At 43.9% G+C, this 24,462-nt stretch overlaps 1 protein-coding gene across 1 annotated transcript; it reads right to left on the bottom strand.

The window, feature by feature from the left end:
* Positions 1-474: 474 nt before the first annotated feature.
* Positions 475-1,803, bottom strand: LOC122044124 (disease resistance protein RPS2-like). The gene has a single exon (XM_042604664.1). The coding sequence runs from the start codon at positions 1,801-1,803 to the stop codon at positions 475-477; it is 1,329 nt and encodes a 442-aa protein (XP_042460598.1).
* Positions 1,804-24,462: the final 22,659 nt, after the last annotated feature.

Raw genomic sequence — 24,462 nt, 5'->3', positions numbered from 1 at the left:
ATATATGACACTCATACGTCTCATAGAATTAAAATTAGTACAAAGATTTGCACTACTCTTGTACAAAATACTTACATTGTTTGAAGAGTTGTACAAAATACTCATGGAACTTGAATTAAGCCCTCTTACACAATATCATATTTTAGATACTCAGGTGGTGTCTGGTTAAATGATGAAAATAATTATAGATATGAGTTTGATAGTAAAATGAAATGAGACTGAAATCCACTTAGCTATATGGGTTTGATTGATTCTCTCATAAATCAAGAAATCATTTTCAAATTATCATTTCCAAACTCATAATTCAAACACTATCTTTTACTATCATTTCATTTCCTCATTCCCAAACCTATCAACCAAACACTCCTTATTACATAATCAATCTCTCAAATACAGGACACTCATATATCGTAGACTTTCACAATATTTGTATAAAATGCCTACATTCTTCACATACCCAGGATGAATTAGCCATCAATCTATATACATGGGTTTGTAGAGGTGTTGGAAGGACTTGGTTCGTTCATCGCCCCAATTGAGCTGCTCCCTCCATGATCTCTCACACTCAATCTCTTTCAGCCCATCAGCAACCAACATCAGCTTCGTCAGTTTGGGGCAATCTTCCACCTTGATAGTCTTCAACGATGGGAAATTTAATATTCGTTCCCCACCACTCAAACTTTTCAATTCTGGAAGCCGCCGTAGCACAATTGTGTGGAGATCAGGAAAGATTGTTATAACTGTCTCCCCACTACCATTTGCCTCTCCCTCCAATTTGATCAATCTATCTATTGCCCCGCAACCCTCAATTTTTAGTGCAAGAAGAGTATTAGGGAATGTAGGCCTCCAAACGAGCTTTGCTTTTGGGAGACTCGAAAGTCGAAGCTCTTGTAGAGGTAGAAGAATAGGCTGACGATTGCCAATTACTACCTCTTCTAGCTCACTCATTGCGTGAAGCTGGATTTGACCTAGTCTGGACATAGTTTCCGCGTGAAAATCCATGGATGGGATGTTGAACATCGTCAAATCTGGACACCCTTCTACATGGAGCCAGTGTGTCAATGGTGCCAGTCTTGGAGAGTCACAGAGGTTTTGAAGAGCAACAAGCGTGCTGACTGTGATCCCAATGACTTTTAATCTCTTCAAGCTTTCCAGCTCTTCGAAACTCACACCTCCTTCCAAAGTGTGTCCTTCCCTCCACCCACTGTAGCTGTCCACCATGATAAGCCACTGCAATTCTCGAAGACCGGAGATTAGTCGGTCAGGAATAGTTCTCAAATATTTCATGGATTCCAATGACAAATATTTGAGATTTACTAATGCTGCCATCTCCTTTGGCAGAGAAGTAATCCTAGTTCCGGATAGATGGAGAAAGTGTAGTTGCATCAGATTACCAATGCTTACCGGTAGCTCCTTTATAGAAGTATCTCGCAAATCAAGGATTTTGAGGTGAGGCATGTGCAAGAAGAAGCCATTTGGAATCTTCCTGAGAAATTTGTTAACTTGAAGATTCAGAAAAATCAAGTTAGGACATTGAGGTGCTTCTGGAAGGTCACTTATTTGGTTCCACTCAAGTGCAATTCTCTCTGCATCTCGCCATTTCTCAGCTGCCGGTGCTTCTCCGACCCGCTCCCTATCCCGCACCAACCATTTGTTCTCCTTCTTCCCGCACTCACGTTGCACCCACAATATCATGGCCCGGATCATGGGATGCATCGTGAAGTAGTCATCATGAACCCTTACGGTTAAAGATGCTGCATGTAGTATGCCAAGTATAAACTGTGTCTTGTTGTCAGCATCCATTGGATTCTGCACATTATCAATAATCCCTTCACCTATCCATAAATTCCTAATATTATATTTGCCAATCCAAGATCCTTTTATGAATAATGCACCATAAGAGGCGCAAACTCGCAAGTTGTCACTGGATAGACGATCATAGCTTAATTTCAGGATAGAAATTAAGCTAATGAAGAAAGTGGGAGAAGAGGGTCACACGTCGTTGCCCAAATCATTTGAGTTTTAATCCAGTTCATGGCTCCCACTATAATTTGTTATATTAATGTTTGAGTATTTTATAGATTTTAAATTTTACAGAAATTTTTTATCGACTATTGGGGAGTGGATGCCATTCATAATTTTAATTAGTAAGATTTTGATTTTAGAACAAATTTTGTAAATTCGGATTTTACTAATTTTAATTTTGTGAATTTGGTAAACATTTTCATGAACCCCAAATTTTGCAATTGAGTTAATATAAAATTCTTAGAAAATTTGAATTTCTACTATGAATTGTATAAAGTATAAAATTAATTCACACTTTAATTTGAACTTAGAATTTTCTATAAAAAATCATTATGAAGATTAGAATTTTATAAAAGAAATGAGTATTATAAAACTGATTTTCAAATAAATTTATCAGAAAATGATGAGAGGTGCTAAAGACACTATTAAATTGAAGGTAGCATTTTAAAAATGATAATAAATGTTTGCAAAGAAATTTAGGGTATGTTAATTGTTAAGTTTGTATGTTTTTTATTTTCATTTTATGGAAAAAGTATATTTTTTAAAAAGTAATAATATTTTTTTAGAAAATAATGTCTATCTTAAAAAACACAGTCAGAAAATATAAATCAAACATTATTTTTTAAAAATATGTACTTTTAAAAAAATAAAAATTAAAAACGCACAAAATCTAAGCTATAGCAACAGGGAAGTGAAGAGAGTAGCCTAAAGGGAGGTTAAGATGATCGAGAATTTTAACACTTCACTCAAACAATTTTATCCTATTAGGACTTGAGTTTTAACTTCTACTTGAACAATTTTATCCTATTAGGACTTAAGTTTTAACTTATACTTGCTCTTCAATAGGATGTAAAAGACCAACAACACCAAAGCCCTCTACCACTTCATTTTTTGACACTCAACAAGGCCCAAAGAATGTTGACTTGCACTTGCACTGACAACACATATTTTCTGATGTCCTTCCACTTAGAGATCTTCAGATCCAACATTGCAAGTCAAGGCGAATAAATGTCCAGTGGTGCAGCTTCCAGTTTGGTCAACTCCTCCAAACTAAGCTATGACCAGGAAGTTGGTGTGGTGTGTCCTTCATGATGGTCAAGGCATGCATCCACTCTTCCCAAGTCTTTTTAGGTGCCATTGCTTGTGCCAGCACAATGAGAGCTGCAGGCAAGCCGCCACATTCCTTGACTAAATCTCTAGCTTCGATCCGTACATTCTTGTCGGCGTCAATGACATCCATCCTTGAACTATTTCTGAAGAGATTCCAGGCTGCCTCCTCTTCTAAGCATTCCATTTTAATCATCTTTTCTGTGCCCATGTGGCTGCAAGTGTCTTCTGTTCGGGTTGTGAATATGATCTTGCACTTTGATGGAGGCGCAGGAAGTGGAATTCCAACAACCTGATAATTTAGGGGCTCCCATAGATTGTCGAATAACAATATAAATTTCAACGTACTCAGGACTCTAAATAATTTGGTTGCTCTGTCTCTGTGTGTGACCTCATCCTGCCATGTCAAACTCAGTCGATCGAATAAAGATTTCTGGACTTCCTCCAGCTTATAGTCTATTGATAGCTCAAGGAAGATTACCACGTCTGCCTCTGTTTCACTCGGGAAATCATTGTTGAATCTTCTCAAGAGTGCTGTCTTGCCCACACCACCCATTCCGTGGATGCCAATCACACTCAAACTATCATCTTTGGCATGGCGTAGAAGCTCCTCGAAGACCTTGTCCATGCCGATAGTTTTGGTGGTTGGCATCTTGATGGAGCGGGTAAGATTCAAGTTATCTGCGAGCTTAGTGAACTCTACACTTTGTTTGAGCTCTCTGATTGTGGCAAGTGCTGCTTCAGCTCTGTTTCTGAGACGGTAGGCAGAACAAATGTTGAGTGGGAAGCTGCACAAATACTTGATCTTTTGGTTGTATTTTCTCTCTATCGACTCGGCTTCACCTTCCATGTCTTGCACGGAGCTTAGCCACCCAAGCACTTCGCTCCTGGGAGTCATGCCATCCCTTGTTGCTGCCTCGACGCCTCTCTTGACATCGGAACTTTTGTCCTTCAGCTTCCCAACCTCACTAGCCAAGGAGCTAAAAGTCCCCCCATAGGTCATGATATAATTGCATGACTGAGAGCAACAAACCTTCAACAAGTTGAAAATATCCATAACAGAACTCGTGGAAACAGACTCCATTGTAGAGCTGCTGGAGACGTATCAAATATTTGTAAGAGCAAGTTTGATGTTCAATTAATAAAATATATTTTCGTTCCTTCAGTATATATAAAATTAATTAAATGAAAAAATTTAAATAATTTGTTAAATTAATGAACAAGCTTAAATACATAGGTAAATAAAGATTATGAACTATTCCTAAATAATATTTAATTTATGAATAATATTAATAAATAAAATTTATAAATCATATTTATCAATAAATTCTTATCAACGTTGACAAATAAATAAATTGACAAATAAATTTATATTATTAAACTTAGTAACTAATTAAATAAGTTTAAATAGTTAAAAGTTTTAAACAATTAAATAAGTTCAATAATATTTAGACAGACCAAGTTTAAATCAAATTTAAGTGCATACAAAAAAAAACCAAACTAAACCAAGCTTAAATAACTAATTCAATTATTTGGTTTATTTAAACTCGATTTAATTTAGCTCGATTATCTTATCTGAATTCTATAAACTCTAGTTTGACTGGACTCATTTACAACCCCTTCTCCATTGTAGTTGTTACAGCAATAGGCTTGGAGAAAGTCAAGTATGATGCAGGAGAAAAATAATTATGGGATTATGAAGACGGAGAATGACACGGTGCATTATAAATAGCAGATGTAGAATCAAATCCAAATCATGATTGCTCTATGTGGAAGCAAAGGAGTTGTGCAAAGAGAGAGGGCATCCCATGAGCATAGTTCTTGAAGAGAGCAAAGTAAAGAATAAAAGCTTGTGCTAAGAAAAGTATTTGGTTGGTCCAGAATTTGTTATCGATTTTACGTGGTTTCGGAAGAAGGTTGCTCCAAATGAAGACATGTTATAAAATATTCTTAATATGTACGAATGAGAAATAACAAATGAATCATATTTGAAATTTAGTCAAATTGAGTCTATATAGTATAATCAAGTTCCTTAGTTCCTTAAATTTGTTGAAAGGCTATAATTAGTTTCTTTCTCAAATTTAGATCAAGTCAGCTACACATAATAATTTTAAATCAAATTGTTACTTGAAACTTAAATAATTTGATTTCACAAATAAATATTTGTATACGTGACTTTAAACTCTTTGGCGTTTGTTCAATACCTTTCCCAATTTATATTAGTATATATTTGTATAGCAATCAAAATTATTATGTTGACCTAAACTTGTACAATTTTATAAAAAAATCTGTTTTTTTTTTGAAGCACTTGGTCTCACTTTCATACTAGGAAGTAAAAAAACATAGAAGAAAAATAAATCAAAATTCGGGGAAAAAAAATAGAAAAAAAATGAAAGCAATGATTTTCTTCTTTCATTTTTCATAACAGAATAAAATCAGGATTTTTATCTTGTAAAATCAATTTTAGAATATTAGGAAAACATAAATTACAAAAGAACAATTTTGAACTTTTCCGGGGCCCTACTTTTTGCTCCAAAGCGTTTTTAAGAGGAAAAGCAATAAGAGAAGTGTTTTTTTCTTTCTCATGCTTAGAACACCGAGAAATTGGATCTTTCGATCATTAGAACAAACCCTAATTAATGTCTCCATCTCCTTCATGATATTCGCTGACGTAGATCCTTTTGTCTCCCTGGGGCTTTGTTTTCTTCCATTGTTCGATGCATTGTCCTTCTCTATTTTTGAATTTCCTTTTTTTCTTATATTTTCCCAATCAAGAATAACCATAAATTACGTATTTCAGTGATTAGTTCAACTAAATGATGCCTAATGATTATGAGATTATTAAATTTACACTGATAATTATAAGGAGTATTGTTTTCTTGTACTTCTTTATAATTGCTCATGCGACTATTATTTTTAGGGCCTCTTCAATAGTTACACTTATAAATAAAATTTTTTATAGTTCAATTGTGTCACATCAAAAATGAAAAATCTACTATTTTTTTTACCATGAAAAAACTCCTCTACAATTTTTTTTATGAGTCCTACATTATAAATCATATAACTCTCTACATTACAAATCACACATCATAATGCAACACTACTTTATCATTAATTACTAGTTCCATTTTCAAGAGATAGAAAAAAGTAAGTTTGAGTTTTCAATACCATTCTTGAACTATAAATCTCAAATTTTATCCCTATAATATTTCAAACTTTTTTATTGAGGTTTTTTAATTTTATAAATTTTTCGTAAAACTTACATTGGAGATGTCCTTATCCACTTTCCCTTTTATTGTAAAATAATAGTACTTTCTTGAGCAACTGTATCCGATATCTATTTTTTAATTTTATGATTTCTCTTTTAATGTTCACAAATTACAAAAAAGTTAACATAATTTACTTGTAGATAGATTACACAACAAATAATCTTACCATATCTCTCATATCTATGACTTTGGGGTGTAATCGAGTCGAGTCGAGTCGAGCCAAATTCTTGAATGTTTGAGTTTGGCTCGTTTATAATCGAGCTGAGCTCGAACTTTATTTAACGAATATATTCATGCCTCATGATACGGTTGGCAATGGAGGGGCCCAAGAGGAAAGGATTAGAAAAGTCTAGGCCATATGGCGGTCAAAAGTCAAGAGGATGTGGCAGTCAATAGTCAAGGCAACTTGGCGGTCAAATAGTCAAGCTGACAAGGCAGTCAGAGTTGAGCATAGGGGGTGGCCAGTGGCCAGACAGGCTTGTTGATCGAAGGAGCAAAGCTGTAGGAGAACGAAGAGAGACGATAGGCGAGGTACAAGTCACAGGTCGGGACCGGCAGAGCTGAGCAGAAGCAGCTCGATCTACAGACCTGCGGTTGAAGGCCAGGAAATACAAAGCGCAGAGGCAGGTCGGGCAGGTCGGGATCGGCAGAGCTGAGCAGAAGCAGCTCGATCTACAGATCTGCGGTTGAAGGCCAGGAAATACAAAGCGCAGAGGCAGGTCAGGCAGGTCGGGATCGGCAGAACCGGGCAGAGGCAGGTCGGGATCGGCAGAACTGATCAGAAACAGCTCGAGCTGCAGGTCTGCGATTCGGAGGCCCGAAGAGGCAAACCATGGATCATAGACCGGGATCGGCAGAACTGATCAGAAACAGCTCGAGCTGCAGGTCTGTGATTCGGAGGCCCGAAGATGCAAACCACGGATCATAGACCAGGATCGGCAGAACCAGTCAGAGTCAGCCCGTCTGTCAGGCGACATTTAGAGGCTAGAGCCGATCGGAAGAGGCAAGGCCGGTACAGGTCACAATAGATCAGATGAGCTAAGTAGTGCGGGTGCGGAGAATCTCAACGGTCCGTCGAGGATAATCATTACATACCAACGATGCGGGCGAAGGCGGTGGTTCCTAGAACGAAAAGATGCCTTCATAACCAGTAGTAGCCTGCCAGCTGTCCCTCACTACAAGACAAAACCCATGTGCGAAGGCGGAGGTTCCTAAACGGAAAGATGCCTTCACGACAAATAGCAGCACGACAGGTGTCCGGGACTAGACGACAAAGCCCAGCGTCTAACGTTTTCTGAGAGGATGGCAGGTTCTAGGAGAGAGGACGCATAAAAGGGGGGAGATCCCTCGTACGCAGGTACGCGCACACACTCCCTCGTCACTTTTTTCCCACAACTATTTTTTCTTCTTCTTTCTCTCTGCTTTTTCTGGGGAAAAAGGACCTGACTTGAGCGTCGGAGGGCCTGATCCGGGGACTTTTTCCCTGGGTTTTGGTCTCTAACGTGAGGAAGGGGGATTGTCTGAGTGTGCGCAGGGTCCTGCAGCAGCGTCAGCCGCCCGTGGGAGCCGAATCACCTACGACATTCCGTCAACAACCAGGCCACCGCGACCAACCTTCGTCCGACTCAGCCTTCGAACGGGATCAAATTTGGCGCCGTCTGTGGGAAACACAATAGCCTGGTCTGAAACGTGAAGATGGAGGACTCTGGTCGAAGTTCCAGCAGGAGGATTAATGTCACCATGACCGTGGGGGAGTACGAGCTCTTCAAGGAGGTCAGGAAGCAAGTCACCTCTGAAAAACAAGGAACGGTTTCACGACCTCGATTGGCGCCTGAGGCATCTAAAGAGTCGGCTCCTGCCTCCGACAGGGGCTCAAAGAGGAAGCAGCAGGAAGAACTCCCTCGTACTTCCTTCCGAGAGCCTCGCCGCCACTATCATCAGCCTGGACCTCACGAGCATAGTCCGAAGAAAGAAGAGCCGCAGGCGTCGGTGGCAGAGAGCTCTCTACATCCACCCCGGGATGCAGGAAAGGGAAAAGTTGTAGTCTCTGCTAGAGATCTGTCTGAAGATCCGGACGACAAGGTACCTTTCTCGGCTCAGATCCTGAGGGAAAGCCTGCCTAGGGGTTATCGAGCCCCGAACATTGGAGAATACGATGGGAGCAAGGACCCGGAAGAGCACTTGAGGAAGTTCAAAAACGCGGCTATCTTGTACCAATATAGCGGTGCTGTCAAATGCCGAGTATTCCTACACACCCTGTCCGGGTCGGCGCAGAAGTGGTTCGATGGATTGCCCCCAGAGTCTATCAATCGCTTCATAGATTTTAAAACGGCCTTCCTACGCCGTTTCTCCAGTAGTCGTAAGTATCAAAAAACCGACCACTGTCTTTTTGCTCTCAAGTAGGACTCGACCGAGCCCTTGCGGAGCTACATCAACCGGTTCAGTCAGGTGGCCAATGACGTCCCCTCCGCCACCTCAGAAATATTGATGAGCGCCTTCCCCCACGGACTGCAAGAAGGGGAATTCTTCAGGGACCTCATCAAAAACCCCGCCCGAAGCTTTGACGATATGGTGGAGAAGGCTTCTTGCTACATCAAGGTGGAAGAAGCGCAGGCCGCTAGGCGGAAGGCCAAAAAGACGATGGCTCCGGGCAACCGACCTGAAAGGAGAGCACCGCAGCCAGCTCAGCCCTTCCAGCGCGGTCAACCCAGGCCTGCCCCTCAGCCCGCTCAGGGAGTCAGGCCAGCTCCGCGAGTCGCCGCCGTGCACGCGCCCAGGCCTGGACCAAGGGGAGCACCATATTGCACATATCATCGGTCCAGGACACACGATCTCAGTAACTGCTTCCAATTCGCCCGCGACTCCAGGCGAGCTGCAGAGCAGGGCTTGCCTCCCCCGGCGTTGGCGCCCCAAATACAGAGGATGGAGGAGGAACGGGCTGCAGCTGGGCGTGCTCGTCAGACCCGGCCCGACCTAGCCAGCCCATCTAACCAAGCTGGCCTCGGGGAAGACCGAAGGATGTCGGAGAACTGGAGAACCGGGGCAACGCTGCTATGCAAGAGATCGATATGATTTCAGGAGGGCCCACTGACGAGGACTCAGGCCAAGCCCGTAAGTCACACGTCCGGCGGTTGTATGTGGGAGCCGTGGGATGCAGCCACGAGCAGGCCTCCGGCCCTGTTATTAGCTTTGGGCCTCAAGACCTGGAGGGTCTGGAACTGCCCCACGACGACGCCCTCATAATCAAGGCCGTTATTGCTAACAGCCGAGTGGCTCGGGTCTTTGTGGATACCGGGAGCTCGGTCAACATTTTATTCAGAGCGGCGTTCGAGGAGATGCAGATCGACGCCGCTGAGCTCCAACCTGTAACCACTTCCTTGTATGGGTTCACAGGTAATGAAGTCAAACCCATGGGTCAGATCAAGCTGGCCATCTCCATGGGCACTGAGCCATTGGTGCGCACCCGGAGGAGCACATTCATTGTGGTGGATTCGCCTTCCTCCTATAACGTCATCCTGGGAAGACCAGCTCTGCACGAGTTCCGGGCTGCCGTCTCCACTTTTCACCAGAAGATCAAGTTCCCGGTCGGCGAGCGGGTCGGGGAGGTCAAGGGAGAGCAGAAGGTGTCTCGCAGCTGCTACATAGATATGGTCCGGGTAGAGGCGCGCAAAAGCTGGAGGACGCAGGATGGGGGAGTACACGCTATTCAAGAGGAGCCTCTGCCTATTGCAGAGGAGCCTATTCCTTGGGAAGAAATTCGGTTGCATGCGGACCGAGCAGAGAGCATCACTCGCATTGCTAATGACCTGCCGCCGGAGCTGAAGTCGGAGCTGATACAGTGCTTGATCCGCAATAGGGACATTTTTGCTTGGTCACCAGAGGAGTTGCCCGGGGTCAAACCAGAGGTAGCTGAGCACAAGCTGCATGTTATACCCGAAGCCAAGCCGGTTAAGCAGAAGAAGAGAAACTTTTCTGCCGACCAGAATAAGATTATCCGAGCTGAAGTGGATCAGCTCAGGAAGGCAGGACATGTTCGAGAGGTGCAATTCCCGTCCTGGCTTTCTAACGTTGTATTGGTGAAGAAGCCTAACAACAAGTGGAGGGTGTGCATAGACTTTCGCGACCTCAACAGGGCCACCCCCAAAGACTGTTATCCTCTCCCGCAGATCGATCAGGTGGTGGATTCAACTGCTGGCTGTGAGAGGATATGCATGATGGACGCTTATCAGGGGTATCATCAGATACCCTTGGCTAGGGAGGACCAGGAGAAAGTCAGCTTCATAACGGCCGACGGTACTTTTTACTATACGGTAATGCCATTTGGACTCAGGAACGCTAGGGCTACCTACCAAAGGATGATGGACAAAGTCTTTCGGAGTCAGATCGGGCGGAACGTAGAGGTCTATGTTGATGACATCCTGATCAAGTCCCCCCTGGCGTCCAGCCTAATAAAAGATGTAGAAGAAACCTGTGGGACTCTGAGGCAATATGGGGTGAAGCTGAATCCCCTGAAATGTTTGTTCGGTGCCAAAGGAGGGAAGTTTCTGGGCTACCTGGTGACTGAACGAGGGATAGAAGTCAATCCTGAGAAGGTTCAAGCACTTCGGAACATGCAGATCCCTCAAAATCTAAAGGAAACACAGAAGTTGGTCGGTAGGATAACAGCACTGTCCCGATTTATCTCCAGATCTGCAGATCGAGCGGCGCCCTTCTTCAAAGTGCTCAGGAAAGCGGCCAAGTTTCAGTGGACGGAAGAATGCACACAGGCCTTTGAGGAGCTAAAGCAATACCTGGAGTCCTTACCATTACTGTTCAAGCCTGTTGTGGGAGAGCCCCTTTGGGTCTACTTGTCAGCCACCCCCGAGGCCGTGGGGGCCGTGCTGGTTAAAGAGCAGGACAATGTACAACGACCAGTGTATTTTTTCAGTCATCTATTGAAGGGGCTGAGTCTCGGTACACGGCCCTGGAAAAGTTGGTTTACGGACTTGTTCTCATGGCCCGGCGCCTCCGACCGTATTTTTTGGCGCATCCGATCACCGTCCTGACAAACAGTACAATGGGTCGAGCTCTTACCAAAGTGGAGGTAGTGGGTCGGCTTATCAAATGGGCAACCAAGCTAGGGGAATATGATATACAGTATCAGCCTCGAACCGCGATCAAAGCACAGGCTCTGGCGGATTTCTTGACAGAAGTTTATCAGGCAGACTCGGAGGAGGTCTGGAAGATTTATGTAGACGGATCAGCTACCCATCGGGGAAGTGGTATGGGCGCACTTCTAATATCTCCGCAGGGAGATATTATGCAGCTGGCTGTACGGCTAAATTTCAGAGCTACCAACAATGAGGCAGAGTATGAAGCCCTATTGGCAGGTTTGCAAGCAGCTCGGCATGTGGGGGCAAGCAAAGTCGTAATATACTCGGATTCGCAGCTAGTAACTCAGCAGGTGACCGGACATTTTGAAGCAAACAACGAAAAGATGCAAGTTTACAAGGAAGCCTATGAGAAGATGAGGAAAGATTTTAAAGAGGTCACAACCACCAAGATTCTCAGGGCTGAAAATGAAAGGGCAGATGGACTAGCTAAAATGGCCAGCTCCCTGACTACTTGGGTACTTGACAGACCTATAGCGCAGACCTTCCTTATAGCTCAGATCGATCTGCAAAATAATCTGGGAGAAGTAATTGATTGGAGGGCGCCCATAGTAAGTTTCCTCCAGCAGGGAATTATACCTACCAACCTAGAAGAGACACGTATGCTCAGGAGACAGGCCCATTCTTATGTTATGATTGGAGATCAACTGTACAAAAGGTCCTTCTCCAGACCTCTGCTCAAGTGCCTGAATATGGAAGAAGCAGATTAGGCCTTACGGGAGATACACTTGGGGTGCTGCGGTAATCACGCAGGTGGGAGAACGCTGGCTCGGAAAGTACTATTGGTCGGGTATTTCTGGCCTACTTTGCAGAGGGACGCACAGAAGCTGGTGAGTACTTGTCTGTCATGCCAAAGATACCAGAACCTGACACACCGACCTACAGAGCTGCTGAGAACTTCTACAGTATCTTTCTCGTTTGACCAGTGGGGTATGGACATCGTAGGACCGTTCCCGATGGCTACGGGGCAAAGACGTTTCTTGCTGGTGGCAGTAGATTACTTCTCCAAGTGGGTGGAAGCGGAAGCTCTGGCCAGAATCACCGAAGATGCGGTGATCCAGTTCTTATGGAAAAATATCTTTTGCAGATTCGGCTTGCCTCACAAATTGGTGTCGGACAATGGCAGACAATTTCAAGGACGCAAAATACAAAAGTGGTGCAAAGGGTTCGGCATAACTCAGGCCTTCACTTCGGTGGCTCATCCGCAAAGCAATGGTCAGACAGAGGTAGTCAATCGGGAAATAGTGCGGGGGCTCAAAGTCAAGCTGGATCACACGGGAGGCAGTTGGGTGGACGAGCTGCCAAGCATTTTGTGGGCATATCGTACGACACCCCGAGAAAGTACAGGTCTGACACCTTTCCATTTAGTATATGACAATGAAGCAGTGGTGCCTCTTGAGGTCGGGATACCGTCCGTGAGAAGAATGATGTATGATGAAGGGAACGCAGAGCGACGGTTGGCTGAGCTAGATTTCATCAGCGAAATCCGTGAACAAACAGCGGCCAGGTTGGAGGCCTATAGACAGAGAATAAGGCAAAAGTATAATAGAAGGGTGAACCCCCGATTCTTCGGAGAAGGAGATCTCGTCTGGAAGCAGATAAAGCCCTTAGGGGAAGTGACGAAGTTGGCTCCTCAATGGGACGGACCATACAAAGTTATCAAGAAATTGGCATCGGGGGCCTATTATTTGCAGGACGCTCAAGGAAGGAAGCTGGATCGACCTTGGAGTGTTAACTACCTACAGCCCTATCGAGTTTGAGGGGGTTGACTCTGTTGACGTAGGCCGGGTCAGACGAGGGGCGTGGAGACAGTAGGACAGTCAAGTAAAAACTCGAAAAGACATGTGTACATGTAACAATTTCTCAGTTTAAGTGGCTAGTACAGATCATTTGAAATGAGCAAAAATCTCATCCGGAAAGCCTTGAATGATTTGGTCGTGATTCAAAAAGTCTGCGGAGGGGACGGATCTCAAGAAGTCCTGTGCATGCAGTTGCCTAATAACTCCAGCCGCCGTGTATGGTACGGTCGCAGCAAAGTGTGCCCCAGCCTGGGATAGAAATTCGGGAGAGGTCAGATACGACATTCGGCTTCGCCGGCAACGATCCTCCTCTCCTTCTTGATAGACGGCTAAGGCGGTGGATACTCTCGTCAGTGCCACTCGAGACTGGGATAGTTCTGCTTTCAGCACCCTCAATTCAGCTGCTTGAGTCTCCAGCTGTGCCGGCTGAACCTCCAGTTTATTGTTCTTCTCCTGCAGAAGAGTATTCTTGGACTGTATTTCCTGAGCCTGATGGGCTAGCTGTTGCTGATACCCTGCCTTAGATGCAGCTCTCTCCTCCCTCATAGCTCGGAGCTCATCTTTCACCTGTATCAGGGACCGTTTCTGAGGTCGCTCTGATTGGTTAGGGCTTGAATCTCCGCTCGCAAGGCATAACTGGCTTGGGCAGGGTCGTTCAGTTGCAACTCTAATTCGGAGACTCTCTCCCGGAGTTCTTTGCTTTCATGATGGAGGGTGTGGAAAGATTGGTTTAGCACTAAAGATTCTGCATGAGTCGGAAGATACAACCTTCAGTTAAGACAAGGCAATAGCAAGGGTAAGGTGAGGGGTACGTACTTTGGCCCAGGACTTCGAGAACCTGTCCATCTGGACTAGCGGCGGCGCGTTACCCATTTGATCCATGCTCTCTGCCCACAAGCTGCCGAGGCAGTCTTTCATCATCAGAAGGCTTGTAGGGGCATCAGACCGTCGAGCTAGAGCGGCTTCAGAGGGGATGGTGGTCCGGTAACGATGGCGAGTGGAGGAGGAAGGTGGAGAAGGGCCGGCGTCAGCACCAGGAGGAGCGGGAGGTGGCTCGGGAACGGGCTCAGATGGCGCGGGGTTCAGATGATCGCCTGGGCTGTCTTCCTCTGCAGGAGCAGGGGTGGAGCGGAATGCAGCTGGTCTTCCCTTGTACGGGTTGGGAGAGGCTGCCAGATAAAGGAAACAAAAATGAAGAGGGAAGTGATGTCATAGCTAGTCACGACGGCAGCAAGGGGCAATATGGTAGTATAAGGAACAGAATCAAGCATTAATAAAGTCAGACCTGGTCTTCGACGCCTCCTTCAGAGCGAGGCCGACCCTGTGAAGAGGCGGCCGCAGCCCTGTCTGTGACACCCCCGGCCGGAGGAACTCAGACCTGCGCGATGAAGAGCTGCATGACCACGTCTGGAGGCCCGGGGGGCTCCCCGGAAGACGCGTCTGGCCAGACGGCCGACTGGATCACGACCCCGACCTCGGCTCGGGGGGGGGGGGCAGACGAAGGAGAGGCGGCGCGTGAGGCAGGGCGGGGAGCAGGCTGAGCCGCTGCCCCGAATGAAGCGGATCCATGATGGGGGAGTAGCCTCCTGTCCAAGATTGCCCGACCGCGTCGCAGTATTTCCAGGTCATCGAGAGGCAGAGGCATCACCTCTGACGCACGATGCAAAACCTCAGCTGAAGGCGCCAATACGAAAAGTCATTCTCACAGGGAAAGTGATGAGAAAGGAGGCACTCAACACGAACTTACCTAATGAGCGCGGTGTGTCAGAGGTAGAATGGCTCAACCTAAAGAAAGAAAGTAGGTCTTCAGATAACAGCCTTGTCAAATTCAAGCGCCACTTCTCCATTCGAGTAGCAGCCGTAGCATAGTGAAGATCCATGTGGAATTCCTCCAGCGCCAGAGTCAGAGGCAGCTCAGGTTGCCAATACATGGGCCAGTCTGTTTCCTCTGGAAACCGGAGAAAAAAGAACTTTTTCTTCCAGTTGGCACTGGGAGGAGGAAGAGGAGAAAAGAAAGCAGTTTGACTGCGGGCTTGGAAATCAAAAAGACCATCGGCGCGTCGAGCGAGAGCGAAGAAGCAATGAAAAAGGGGAGCTGACCAGGAAACCTCACAAACTTCGCAGAGTATCACGAAGCCACATAGAATCTTTATGGAATTAGGAGTTAGCTGACCTAGGGGAATCCTGAAATAGCGACACACTCCAGACAAAAAAGGATGAGGGGGCAGACGAAGGTCAGATACAAATTGTTCCGTAAAGAAAGTACAGAACCAGGCGGAGGGTCGAAGTACAAGTTCACACCAGTAGGAATGATGGGGCGAAAGCTAGTAGGGATTTCACAAGTGTACCGTAGGTCATCCCAATCCAACTCAGCGAAAGTTGAAGCGCCTGGGAAATGTTCCGCCAACAAGGAAATCCAAGAAGGAGAGGCCATTGCAGGGGAGATTATCTCAGGAGGCAGAAAGAACAGACGAAAAGAGGAGGCTTGGAGAAGAGGAAGAAGCACGGTGCAGTCTCAGAAAGGATCAGTCGGCGGCGGCGACGTTTGAGTACTCCGTGGTGATGGCGAATCATAACAGAAGGGAGAGAGGAAGAAGATACTTATAGGTATGGTGGAGGAAGGATATTTTCGTAAGTTAACAACGGACGGTGGACGCAGAGGCGGAGGCAGGCAGGGAGCGCTCTGTGACGAGCCTCGAAAATATAACCAGAGGGCATTATGGGAAGGCCGAGGGCTCGAGATACGAAGCGTCTTCTAAGGGGGTCGCTCCAACCAAGACAAAAGTGTACGGAAGAGCCATCAGGGAGACGGGTAGTGCAGGTCAGCAGGCTTCAGGGACACGCGAGGCAAGAGTTGGCCCTGGCCGGGCTAGGTATAAAGGCAGCTATCGGAGGAAGAGCTACGTGGCCGAACAAAGCGAGCAGATTAGTGTAGATCTACCAAAGCCACGGGCGACCTACTAAGGAGAGAAACAAGCTAAGGATGCATGAAGGGGAAGCGAGACAATTATCCGAAATTCAATGCGACCATACAAATAAGTACAATCACGGAAGGTTCAGCCTCAACACACAAAAGGTGAACATTACAACACATCGCTCTTCATAAGACATCCGGGGGAGAATGCGCAGAATCAACGGAGGCCAGCGGGAGGAGCCCGGGGTCGGCTGGCCCTGTGTCGGAAGACGCAGGATCAGCGGACGCATCAGATGCAGCAACAGGAGGGTCCTGGGCAGGAATATCCCCGGGAGCTGGATCGGCCGTAGGGGGAGGAGCCTCCAAGAGGAAAAGTCCCTCATCCGCTTCGAAGGAAGGGAAGGTTTCCTGCGGCAGTTCCCTGGTTAGGCGAGCTGTGTCCAAGAAGGTGGCGGGAGGTGCCGAGCGTAGGAAACCTTGCTCAAAGGCCTGTCTGACCCCACTAGCGGCCCCATGACAGAGCAACAAGACCATCCAGCGCCCCAGCTTATGGAGGAAGAAGGAAGAGCGGATGTAGGCCAGTCTGTACGCCTTCAGCCGCTCTGATTCGCCAGCCCGGTACACCTCCAAACTGTTCTGGTTCGCCACAGCCTCGGCGCGGGCCACGGACAAATCGCTCTGGCCCTGAGTAGCTGTTTCCTAGGCCTTTAAGATATCTGCTTGCAAGGATTGAAGAGTGTCTTGGCACGCTTCCCACTGAGTCTGCATGGTTGTTTCTCGGGCAGCGGCAGCACTAGCCAGGGCCTGGGCATCGGCCAGCCTCATTTGCAAGAGCTCCTGACCTTGCCGTAGAAGCGCCAACTCCTCTGATTGGGAGAGCAGCTCTGCCTCTTTGGCTTTCAGCTCAGAAACTGTCGCCTGATGACGATCCACTTCAGAAGCTAAGGAAGACTCACTCGTCTTTAAAGCCGCCTCCAGCTGTTGAAGTTTATTGAAGGCATCATGGGAAATGGCCCGAGCAGAGGCCGCTGACTCCCCGGCGGCACGAAGGTAAGCATCCAGGCTTCCAAGAGAAGGCTCGGGAGGAGCTGAGGAAGCCGCAGGGTGCTCTAGTTCCTGAAGACGTGCCCTGAGCGCCGCGTTCTCTCGCTGAAGCTCGGTCGCTCGTTGCACGACGCTCAGACTCGCGGAGCAGGTCTGCGAGTGGCCGGAAGAAGAGAAAGGGGGTTACAGAAATACACGGATACCAGGGAAAAGAAGAGAAGGAGCTTACCGCCACCAGGGAACGAGCAATTTGATCAAATTCCCCCAAAGGGGAACTGCTCTCCCAGAACTGCTGACTGGCTGATTGCCAGGAGATGGCCAGGTCCCCATAGAAGTTGACCCTACCGAAGATAGGCGAGGAATCGGCAGCGGGCGTGTAGGCCGGATCGGTCTCCGAAGGGAGCCTCCATAGCGCTTCAAAGGCTGGGCCTGTAGAGGGCATGTTCAGGATCGGCATGGCCAAGCTCGGAGGCGCGAGGGGAGGAGACGCGGGGGGTATCAGTAAGTCCGGGGGCTGATCGCCAGAGGACGAAGGCGGGGCAGGTAGTATAGTCTGGATTGTCACCGGAACGGTTAGGTCTAATGGCGGGTCTGCCACCTCCAGATCAGAGACCTTCTCCTAGACCAAGCTTGCCTCTTGGACCGAGCTCGTATCCGAGGACCTGGTGGGGGAAGAAATGCTCACTACGAGTTGACGACGAGGAGGTGGAGGAGAAGTTGCGGTGGCTGGGGCTGTTCTCTTGCCTTTGCGAGTAAGGCGCAGCTTCATAGTTGGCGGGAGAGAAGACACTGGTCCTGCGGGCGATGGCTCAGCCGCAGGTTGATCAGAGATGCGGGGTAGGGCTGAGTCTGCAGGGCTGAGAGCGGGTTGCTCAATAAGCATCGGGGCGTCCTCCGCATCAGAAGTTCGGGGTTCCGAGAGCTCTGGACCGGTGGTAGCAGCAGGATCAGAAGGTTGGCCCTGTGTTAGCTCTTCGTTCAGAGCTTGCAGAACGACCACCGAGGGTTTCTCCTGACTGGCGAAGGAACAGAGTGTTGGTTGCTACTCGGAAAGCCTAGAGGTTCCACTGTACAAAAATTTTGTACAAAGGTCTGAACCTTTTCCTAGCTACCATGTGTTCTTTTAAATTAAATTTTGGATCGCCTGCGGAACTTAACACATTTGATCCAAAACTTAATCTATTTGTTCTTTTAGGTTTTGACTTGGATCTCCTGCGGAACTTAACACGTTCGACCCAAATCACCTTAAGTTATTAATTCCATTAAATATTAATTTCCATAATTGGTTCCCAGTACTGACGTGGCGAGGCACATGGCCTTCTTGGATATGGGAGCAACCACCATCGACTAGACAAAACCTTTTATAGAAATCTAATATTTAATTTCCTAAAATAACTTTAGGTTAACCGAAAAGAACAATCAAATCACAAGGAAAAATAAAACAAAAGAACACAACTTCGAAAAAACATATTCGAAATACTAGAACGTATGTCTCTTGTATTTGGTATTATTTCCATAAATAACTAGTATGATGCGGAAAAGGAAAAACTACTAGTTATACCTTCTAGAAAGACCTCTTGATCTTCTACCGTATTCCTCTTCTAACCTCGGACGTTGTGTGGGCAACGATCTTCCAAGATGAGAAACCACCAATCACCTTCTTCTCCTCCTAGCTAGGTTCGGCCAAAACAAAAGAGCTTCACCAAGGAAGAAGAAAAACACCAACCAAGCTCCAAGGGATGCAAGCTTTCTCTCCTTCTTCTTCTTCTTCTCCAAGTAGTATCCGGCCAACACAAGAACTCCAAGCAAGAGGAAAGTTTCGGCCACCACAAAGAGGAAGAGAGGGAGAGGATATTGGCCGGCCACACCAAGGAATAGGAGAGGGAGAATAATAGAAGTTATCACCCATGAAGGCATCCCTACCCCTTCTTTTATATTCCTTGGCTTTAGAAAATAAGGAAATTTATTTATAATAAAATTTCCTTAACTTTATTTGACAATAATTAATTAAGAAAAATTTAATAAAATTTCTTAATCAACTAATCATGGCCGACCACCTCAAATAGAAAAATTAGGAGAGTTTCAATCAACAATTAAAACTTCCTTATTTGTCTTTGGAAATTTTAAAAAATAAAATTTCCTTTTAAAATCCCTTCATGATTGATAAAAAGAAATTTCTATAATTTTAATTTTCTACATGTGAATAATTTTCAAAGAGAAAAAATAAAATATCTTTCCAATCTACAAATAAGGAAAGAGATCTAATCTCTTTCTTTTAATCTTTTGTAGATCTTTTAAAGAGAGATATTTTAATTTTAATTCTCTGTAATAAATTATATCTTCCACATAATAAAAATTAAAATTAAATTTCTTTTTTAATTTAATTTGGCCGGCCCCCACTAGCTTGGGTTCAAGCTAGGGCCGGCCACCCAATCTTATACCTAGGCCGGCCCTAGCTTGGTTCCCAAGCTAGCTTGGTCGGCCCCCTATTGGTGGGTATAGAAGGTGGGTATAGGTGAGTATAGTACTCTATAAATAAGAGGCTATGATAGGGACCGAGAGGAGGAATTGGTTTTAGTCTCCCGATAAAATTAAGCATCCCATGTTCGCCCCGAACACACAACTTAATTTTATCAATAATAATTCATTCCACTAGAGAACTATTATTGAACTACCGCACCAATCCCAAATTACATTTTTTGGGCTCCTTCTTATTATGAGTGTGTTAGTCTCCCTGTGTTTAAGATATCAAATGTCCACTAATTAAGTGAGTTACTGACAACTCATTTAATTAATATCTTAGTCCAAGAGTAGTACCACTCAACTTTATTATCATGTCGGACTAAGTCCACCTGCAGGGTTTAACATGACAATCCTTATGAGCTCCTCTTGAGGACATTATCAACCTAGTATCTCTAGGGCACAGTTTCCTTCTATAATCAACAACACACACTATAAGTGATATCATTTCTCAACTTATCGGGCTTATTGATTCATCGAACTAAATCTCACCCATTGATAAATTAAAGAAATAAATATCAAATATATGTGTTTGTTATTATATTAGGATTAAGAGTACACACTTCCATAATAACTGAGGTCTTTGTTTCTTTATAAAGTCAGTATAAAAGAAACGACCTCTAATGGTCCTACTCAATACACTCTAAGTGTACTAGTGTAATTATATAGTTAAGATAAACTAATTCCTAATTACACTACGACCTTACAATGGTTTGTTCCTTTCCATTTTGGTCGTGAGCTACTGTTTATAATTTATAAGGTACTGATAACATGATCCTCTGTGTGTGACACCACACACCATGTTATCTACAATATAAATTAATTGAACAACTACATTTATCATAAATGTAGACATTTGACCAATGTGATTCTTATTTTTAGATAAATGTTTATACCAAAAGCTAGGCTTTTAGTATACATCCTAACAATCTCCCACTTATACTAAAAGACTAAGGTGCCATATCTGCTACCATACATCTGATTCCCAACCCTTCAACATGCCCATCAAAAGCTCTTGCCTTAATGACCTTAGTGAAAGGATCTATAGATCATCACCTGATGCAATCTAGGCGGCAACAACTTCTCCTCGTTTATACGATTTCTCGTATTGGGTGGTACTTGCGCTGTATTGTGTTTACTTGCCTTATAGACTTATGGTTTCTTCGAGTTTGCTACTGCACCAATATCATTACAATAAATTGTAATAATCTTTGGACAAACCAGAAATCATATCTAAGTCTATCTTGAGGTTATTGAGTCATTCAGCTTTTATGGCTACCTCAGAGGCTTGCCATATACTAAACTTCTATGGTAGAGTCCAGAAAAACACCTATGCTTATCACTCTTCCATAGTTATGACTTTACCTCCTAAAGTAAACACAAAACCCCGAGGTTGACTTACTATTATCCCTTTCCGATTGGATGTTAAAATCCATGCAACCCACAGGAACCAAATTAACTGTCTTGTAAGCTAGCATATAATTTCTAGTGCCTCTAAGGTACTTTTAATATATGCTTTACTGCAGTCCAATGTCCTTGTCCAGAGTTGCTTTGATATCTACTAACTATGCCCACGGCAAAATAGATATCCAGTCTCGTACACAGCATTTCATACATTAGGCTTCCCATAGCCGAAGTATAAGGAACTGCCTTCATGTCCTTTGTCTATGGAGACATTTCTTTAGATAAAGTTACTCCATGCTAAAAATGTAAGAAACCTTTCTTGGAGTTTTGCATTCTTAAAACGAGCAAGGATTTTTTTCGATATATGAAGCTTGGGATAAGTAAAATATTTTTTTCTTGCGATCCCTTATTACTTTGATCACAAAAATATATACATTCTCCCAAGTCCTTTATATCAAATTATTTGGACAACCATACCCTTACTTCTGACAACATTTTGATATTGTTTCCAACTACCAAAAATGTTATCTACGTATAGTACAAGAAATACCACCACGTTTCCATCACACCTTTTATATACACAAGACTTATCCGTTTACTCAATAAATCCAAAGGTCTGGATTACTTTGATAAACCGGATGTTCTAAGACCTTGAAGCTTTGCCTCAGTCCATAGATGCTCTTAGCCCTTTGCAATGAACCCTTCTGGTTGCTTTATATGGATGCTTTCATCAAGACTTCCATTAAGGAATGCTGTCTTGACATCCACTTGCCAAATAGATAAAAGAATCCGAATAGATTTAAGCATGGCTACCAGTGAAAAAGTTTCCTTTTTCATCAAGCCTTGCTTTGAAAGTTACTACCTTCCTTTCTATCCCTCTTTTCCTATTATAGACCTTTTTACACCCAAAGGCTTTTACACCATTTGGTGTTTCTACAAGCTTCCAGATTTTATTAGAATACATATATTCTAATTCTGTTATTCATTACTCTTTGCCAAGATGTTGCATCTTTATCTTGGAGTGTTTCGTCATATGTCCGGAGATCAGGTTCATGTCCTCCAGGGATCGAGTCCAAAAACTCTCCCAAAACATGAATCTTTTTAGGTTGCCTAACAACCCTCCCACTACGACAAGGCACTTTCTGCAATTGTGTATCATTTGTGATACGTGTTGCAGTTTCCTTGTGGTATCTCATCTTGTACAGTTGGTACTAGATTAGACATGCCTTTTATTATTTCCTTAAGAACAAATTTTCTTATGGGCACATGATTTATTACATAGTCCTTTTCTAAAAATCAGTCTTTGATGCTAACAATGACCTTCTGATTTTTAAGACTATAAACCTACTTTCATTTTACTAGGATAACCCACAAACAAGTGAATTCCTGTCCAACTTATCATTGTCTCTCTTCTGCATATGTGCTGGACTACCCGAATCCGAATATGCTTCGAAATAGGCTTCCGCCTATTCAGCAATTCTATATGAGTAGAGAGTTCTGACTTTAGAAGGTACTATATTCACTCCCGTTTCCAGAGTATATCCTTAAAATGATTTTGATAATATTCTTAATAACTCATCAATCTACTTATTTCCGTAAGAGTCTTATACCTTCCTTTTCCTACACCATTCAGTTGGAGTGTACCAGGTGCAGTTAGTTTGGATTGAATCCCTACTTCTGATAAATGACTCCTAAATTCTCCCAAGAGGTACTTGCCACTACGATCTTACCGTAGTGTCTTGATACTTTTACTTTGTCGTTTCTCCACATCAGCCTCGTACTCTTTGAACTAATCAAAGCACTTAGACTTGCGGCACATCAAGTAAATATATCCGTATCTCAAATAGTTGTCTATAAAATAGATGAAATATTTGAAACAACCTCTTGCCTGGATGCTCATAGGATCACACAAATCAGAATGAATCAATTCCAATATATCTTTGACTCCATACCCCTTAGACTTAAAAGCTTCTTGGTTATTTTTCCTTTCAAGTAAGACTCGCAGGTTGGAAAGATCTCCACTACCAATGAACCCAAAAGTTCATCAGCTACCAATGAATCATACTCAAGTTAATATAACCTAGCCTTAGATGCCAAAGATATATTGGTTCATTTCCGAAGGTTGCTTCCTATTAAAGTTAGAAGATGTGTTATAATTTCCATTTATTACATCGTGGGAGTTATTGGATTATAAATTGTCAACCAACATACTAGAATAGATAACTTCTCTATTTTTCTTGATAACAGCTTTGTTATCAAAATAGACACAATATCTATTCTATAATAGTTTAGAAACTGAAATCAGGTTCTTTCTAAACTTAGTACGTAAAGACAATTTCTAATAATCCAAATTTTATTCCTATTAGAGAATAAACCTCTCCCACTGCAACAGCTGCTACTTTTGCAGTAGTGCCCATGTGGACGGTGTTTTTTATTTTCATTTAGTTGTCGGGTTTCCTGGAACCCTGCAATGAATTGCAGACATGATCAGTGGCTCCCATATCTACACACCAGGTACCGGTAGATAACTCCACTAAACTTGTTTCAACTAATGAATAAAATACACCTATATTGTTCTTAGTTCTAAGAGGGCAGTCTATCTTAATGTCCAAATCATATTTCTAATCAATTATAATTGGGACCACTAAGTCTATCCTAAAGTATATCAGCTAGGGATTGACCATCATCCTAAGAATCACAAAAATATTTGGTTAAGACCAACTCCTTAAAAATCCCCTATGAATTTTGTATGCCACGTTAGTGTGGACGTATACAAATTCAAAGAGGAAATTTTATCATTTAATTTTATTATCTCGTCAACCTTACTTTATGACGAATAAAATTAATAGTTGGTCTATCTTTAATCAAATATTTGGTCAAGACTATAAATTTAAAATAATATTGATTCCTCTAACAATACTATTTAAATTTACCAACACCTCTAAACACCGTGAATTTTGCATGCCACGTTAGTGTGGACGTATACAAAATCAACATTTGTAAGAGGAGGGTTTTACCCATTAACTATCTTGTCAACGTAACTTTATGACAAATAAAATTATCTCAAATACCGTTAATTTTGTATGCCACGTTAGTGTGGACGTATACAAAATCAATCATTTGTAAGAGGGGTTTTAACCCTTTAATTTTATTATCTTGTCAACCTAGTTTTATGACAAATTAATAGTTGGTTTCATTTGGTCACACAAATAATAGCAGTGACTCCGATG

Source organism: Zingiber officinale, chromosome 1B, assembly GCF_018446385.1.
Source record: "Zingiber officinale cultivar Zhangliang chromosome 1B, Zo_v1.1, whole genome shotgun sequence".
Taxonomy (NCBI): Eukaryota; Viridiplantae; Streptophyta; class Magnoliopsida; order Zingiberales; family Zingiberaceae; genus Zingiber; species Zingiber officinale.
This window is presented reverse-complemented; position numbering and strand designations above follow the sequence as displayed.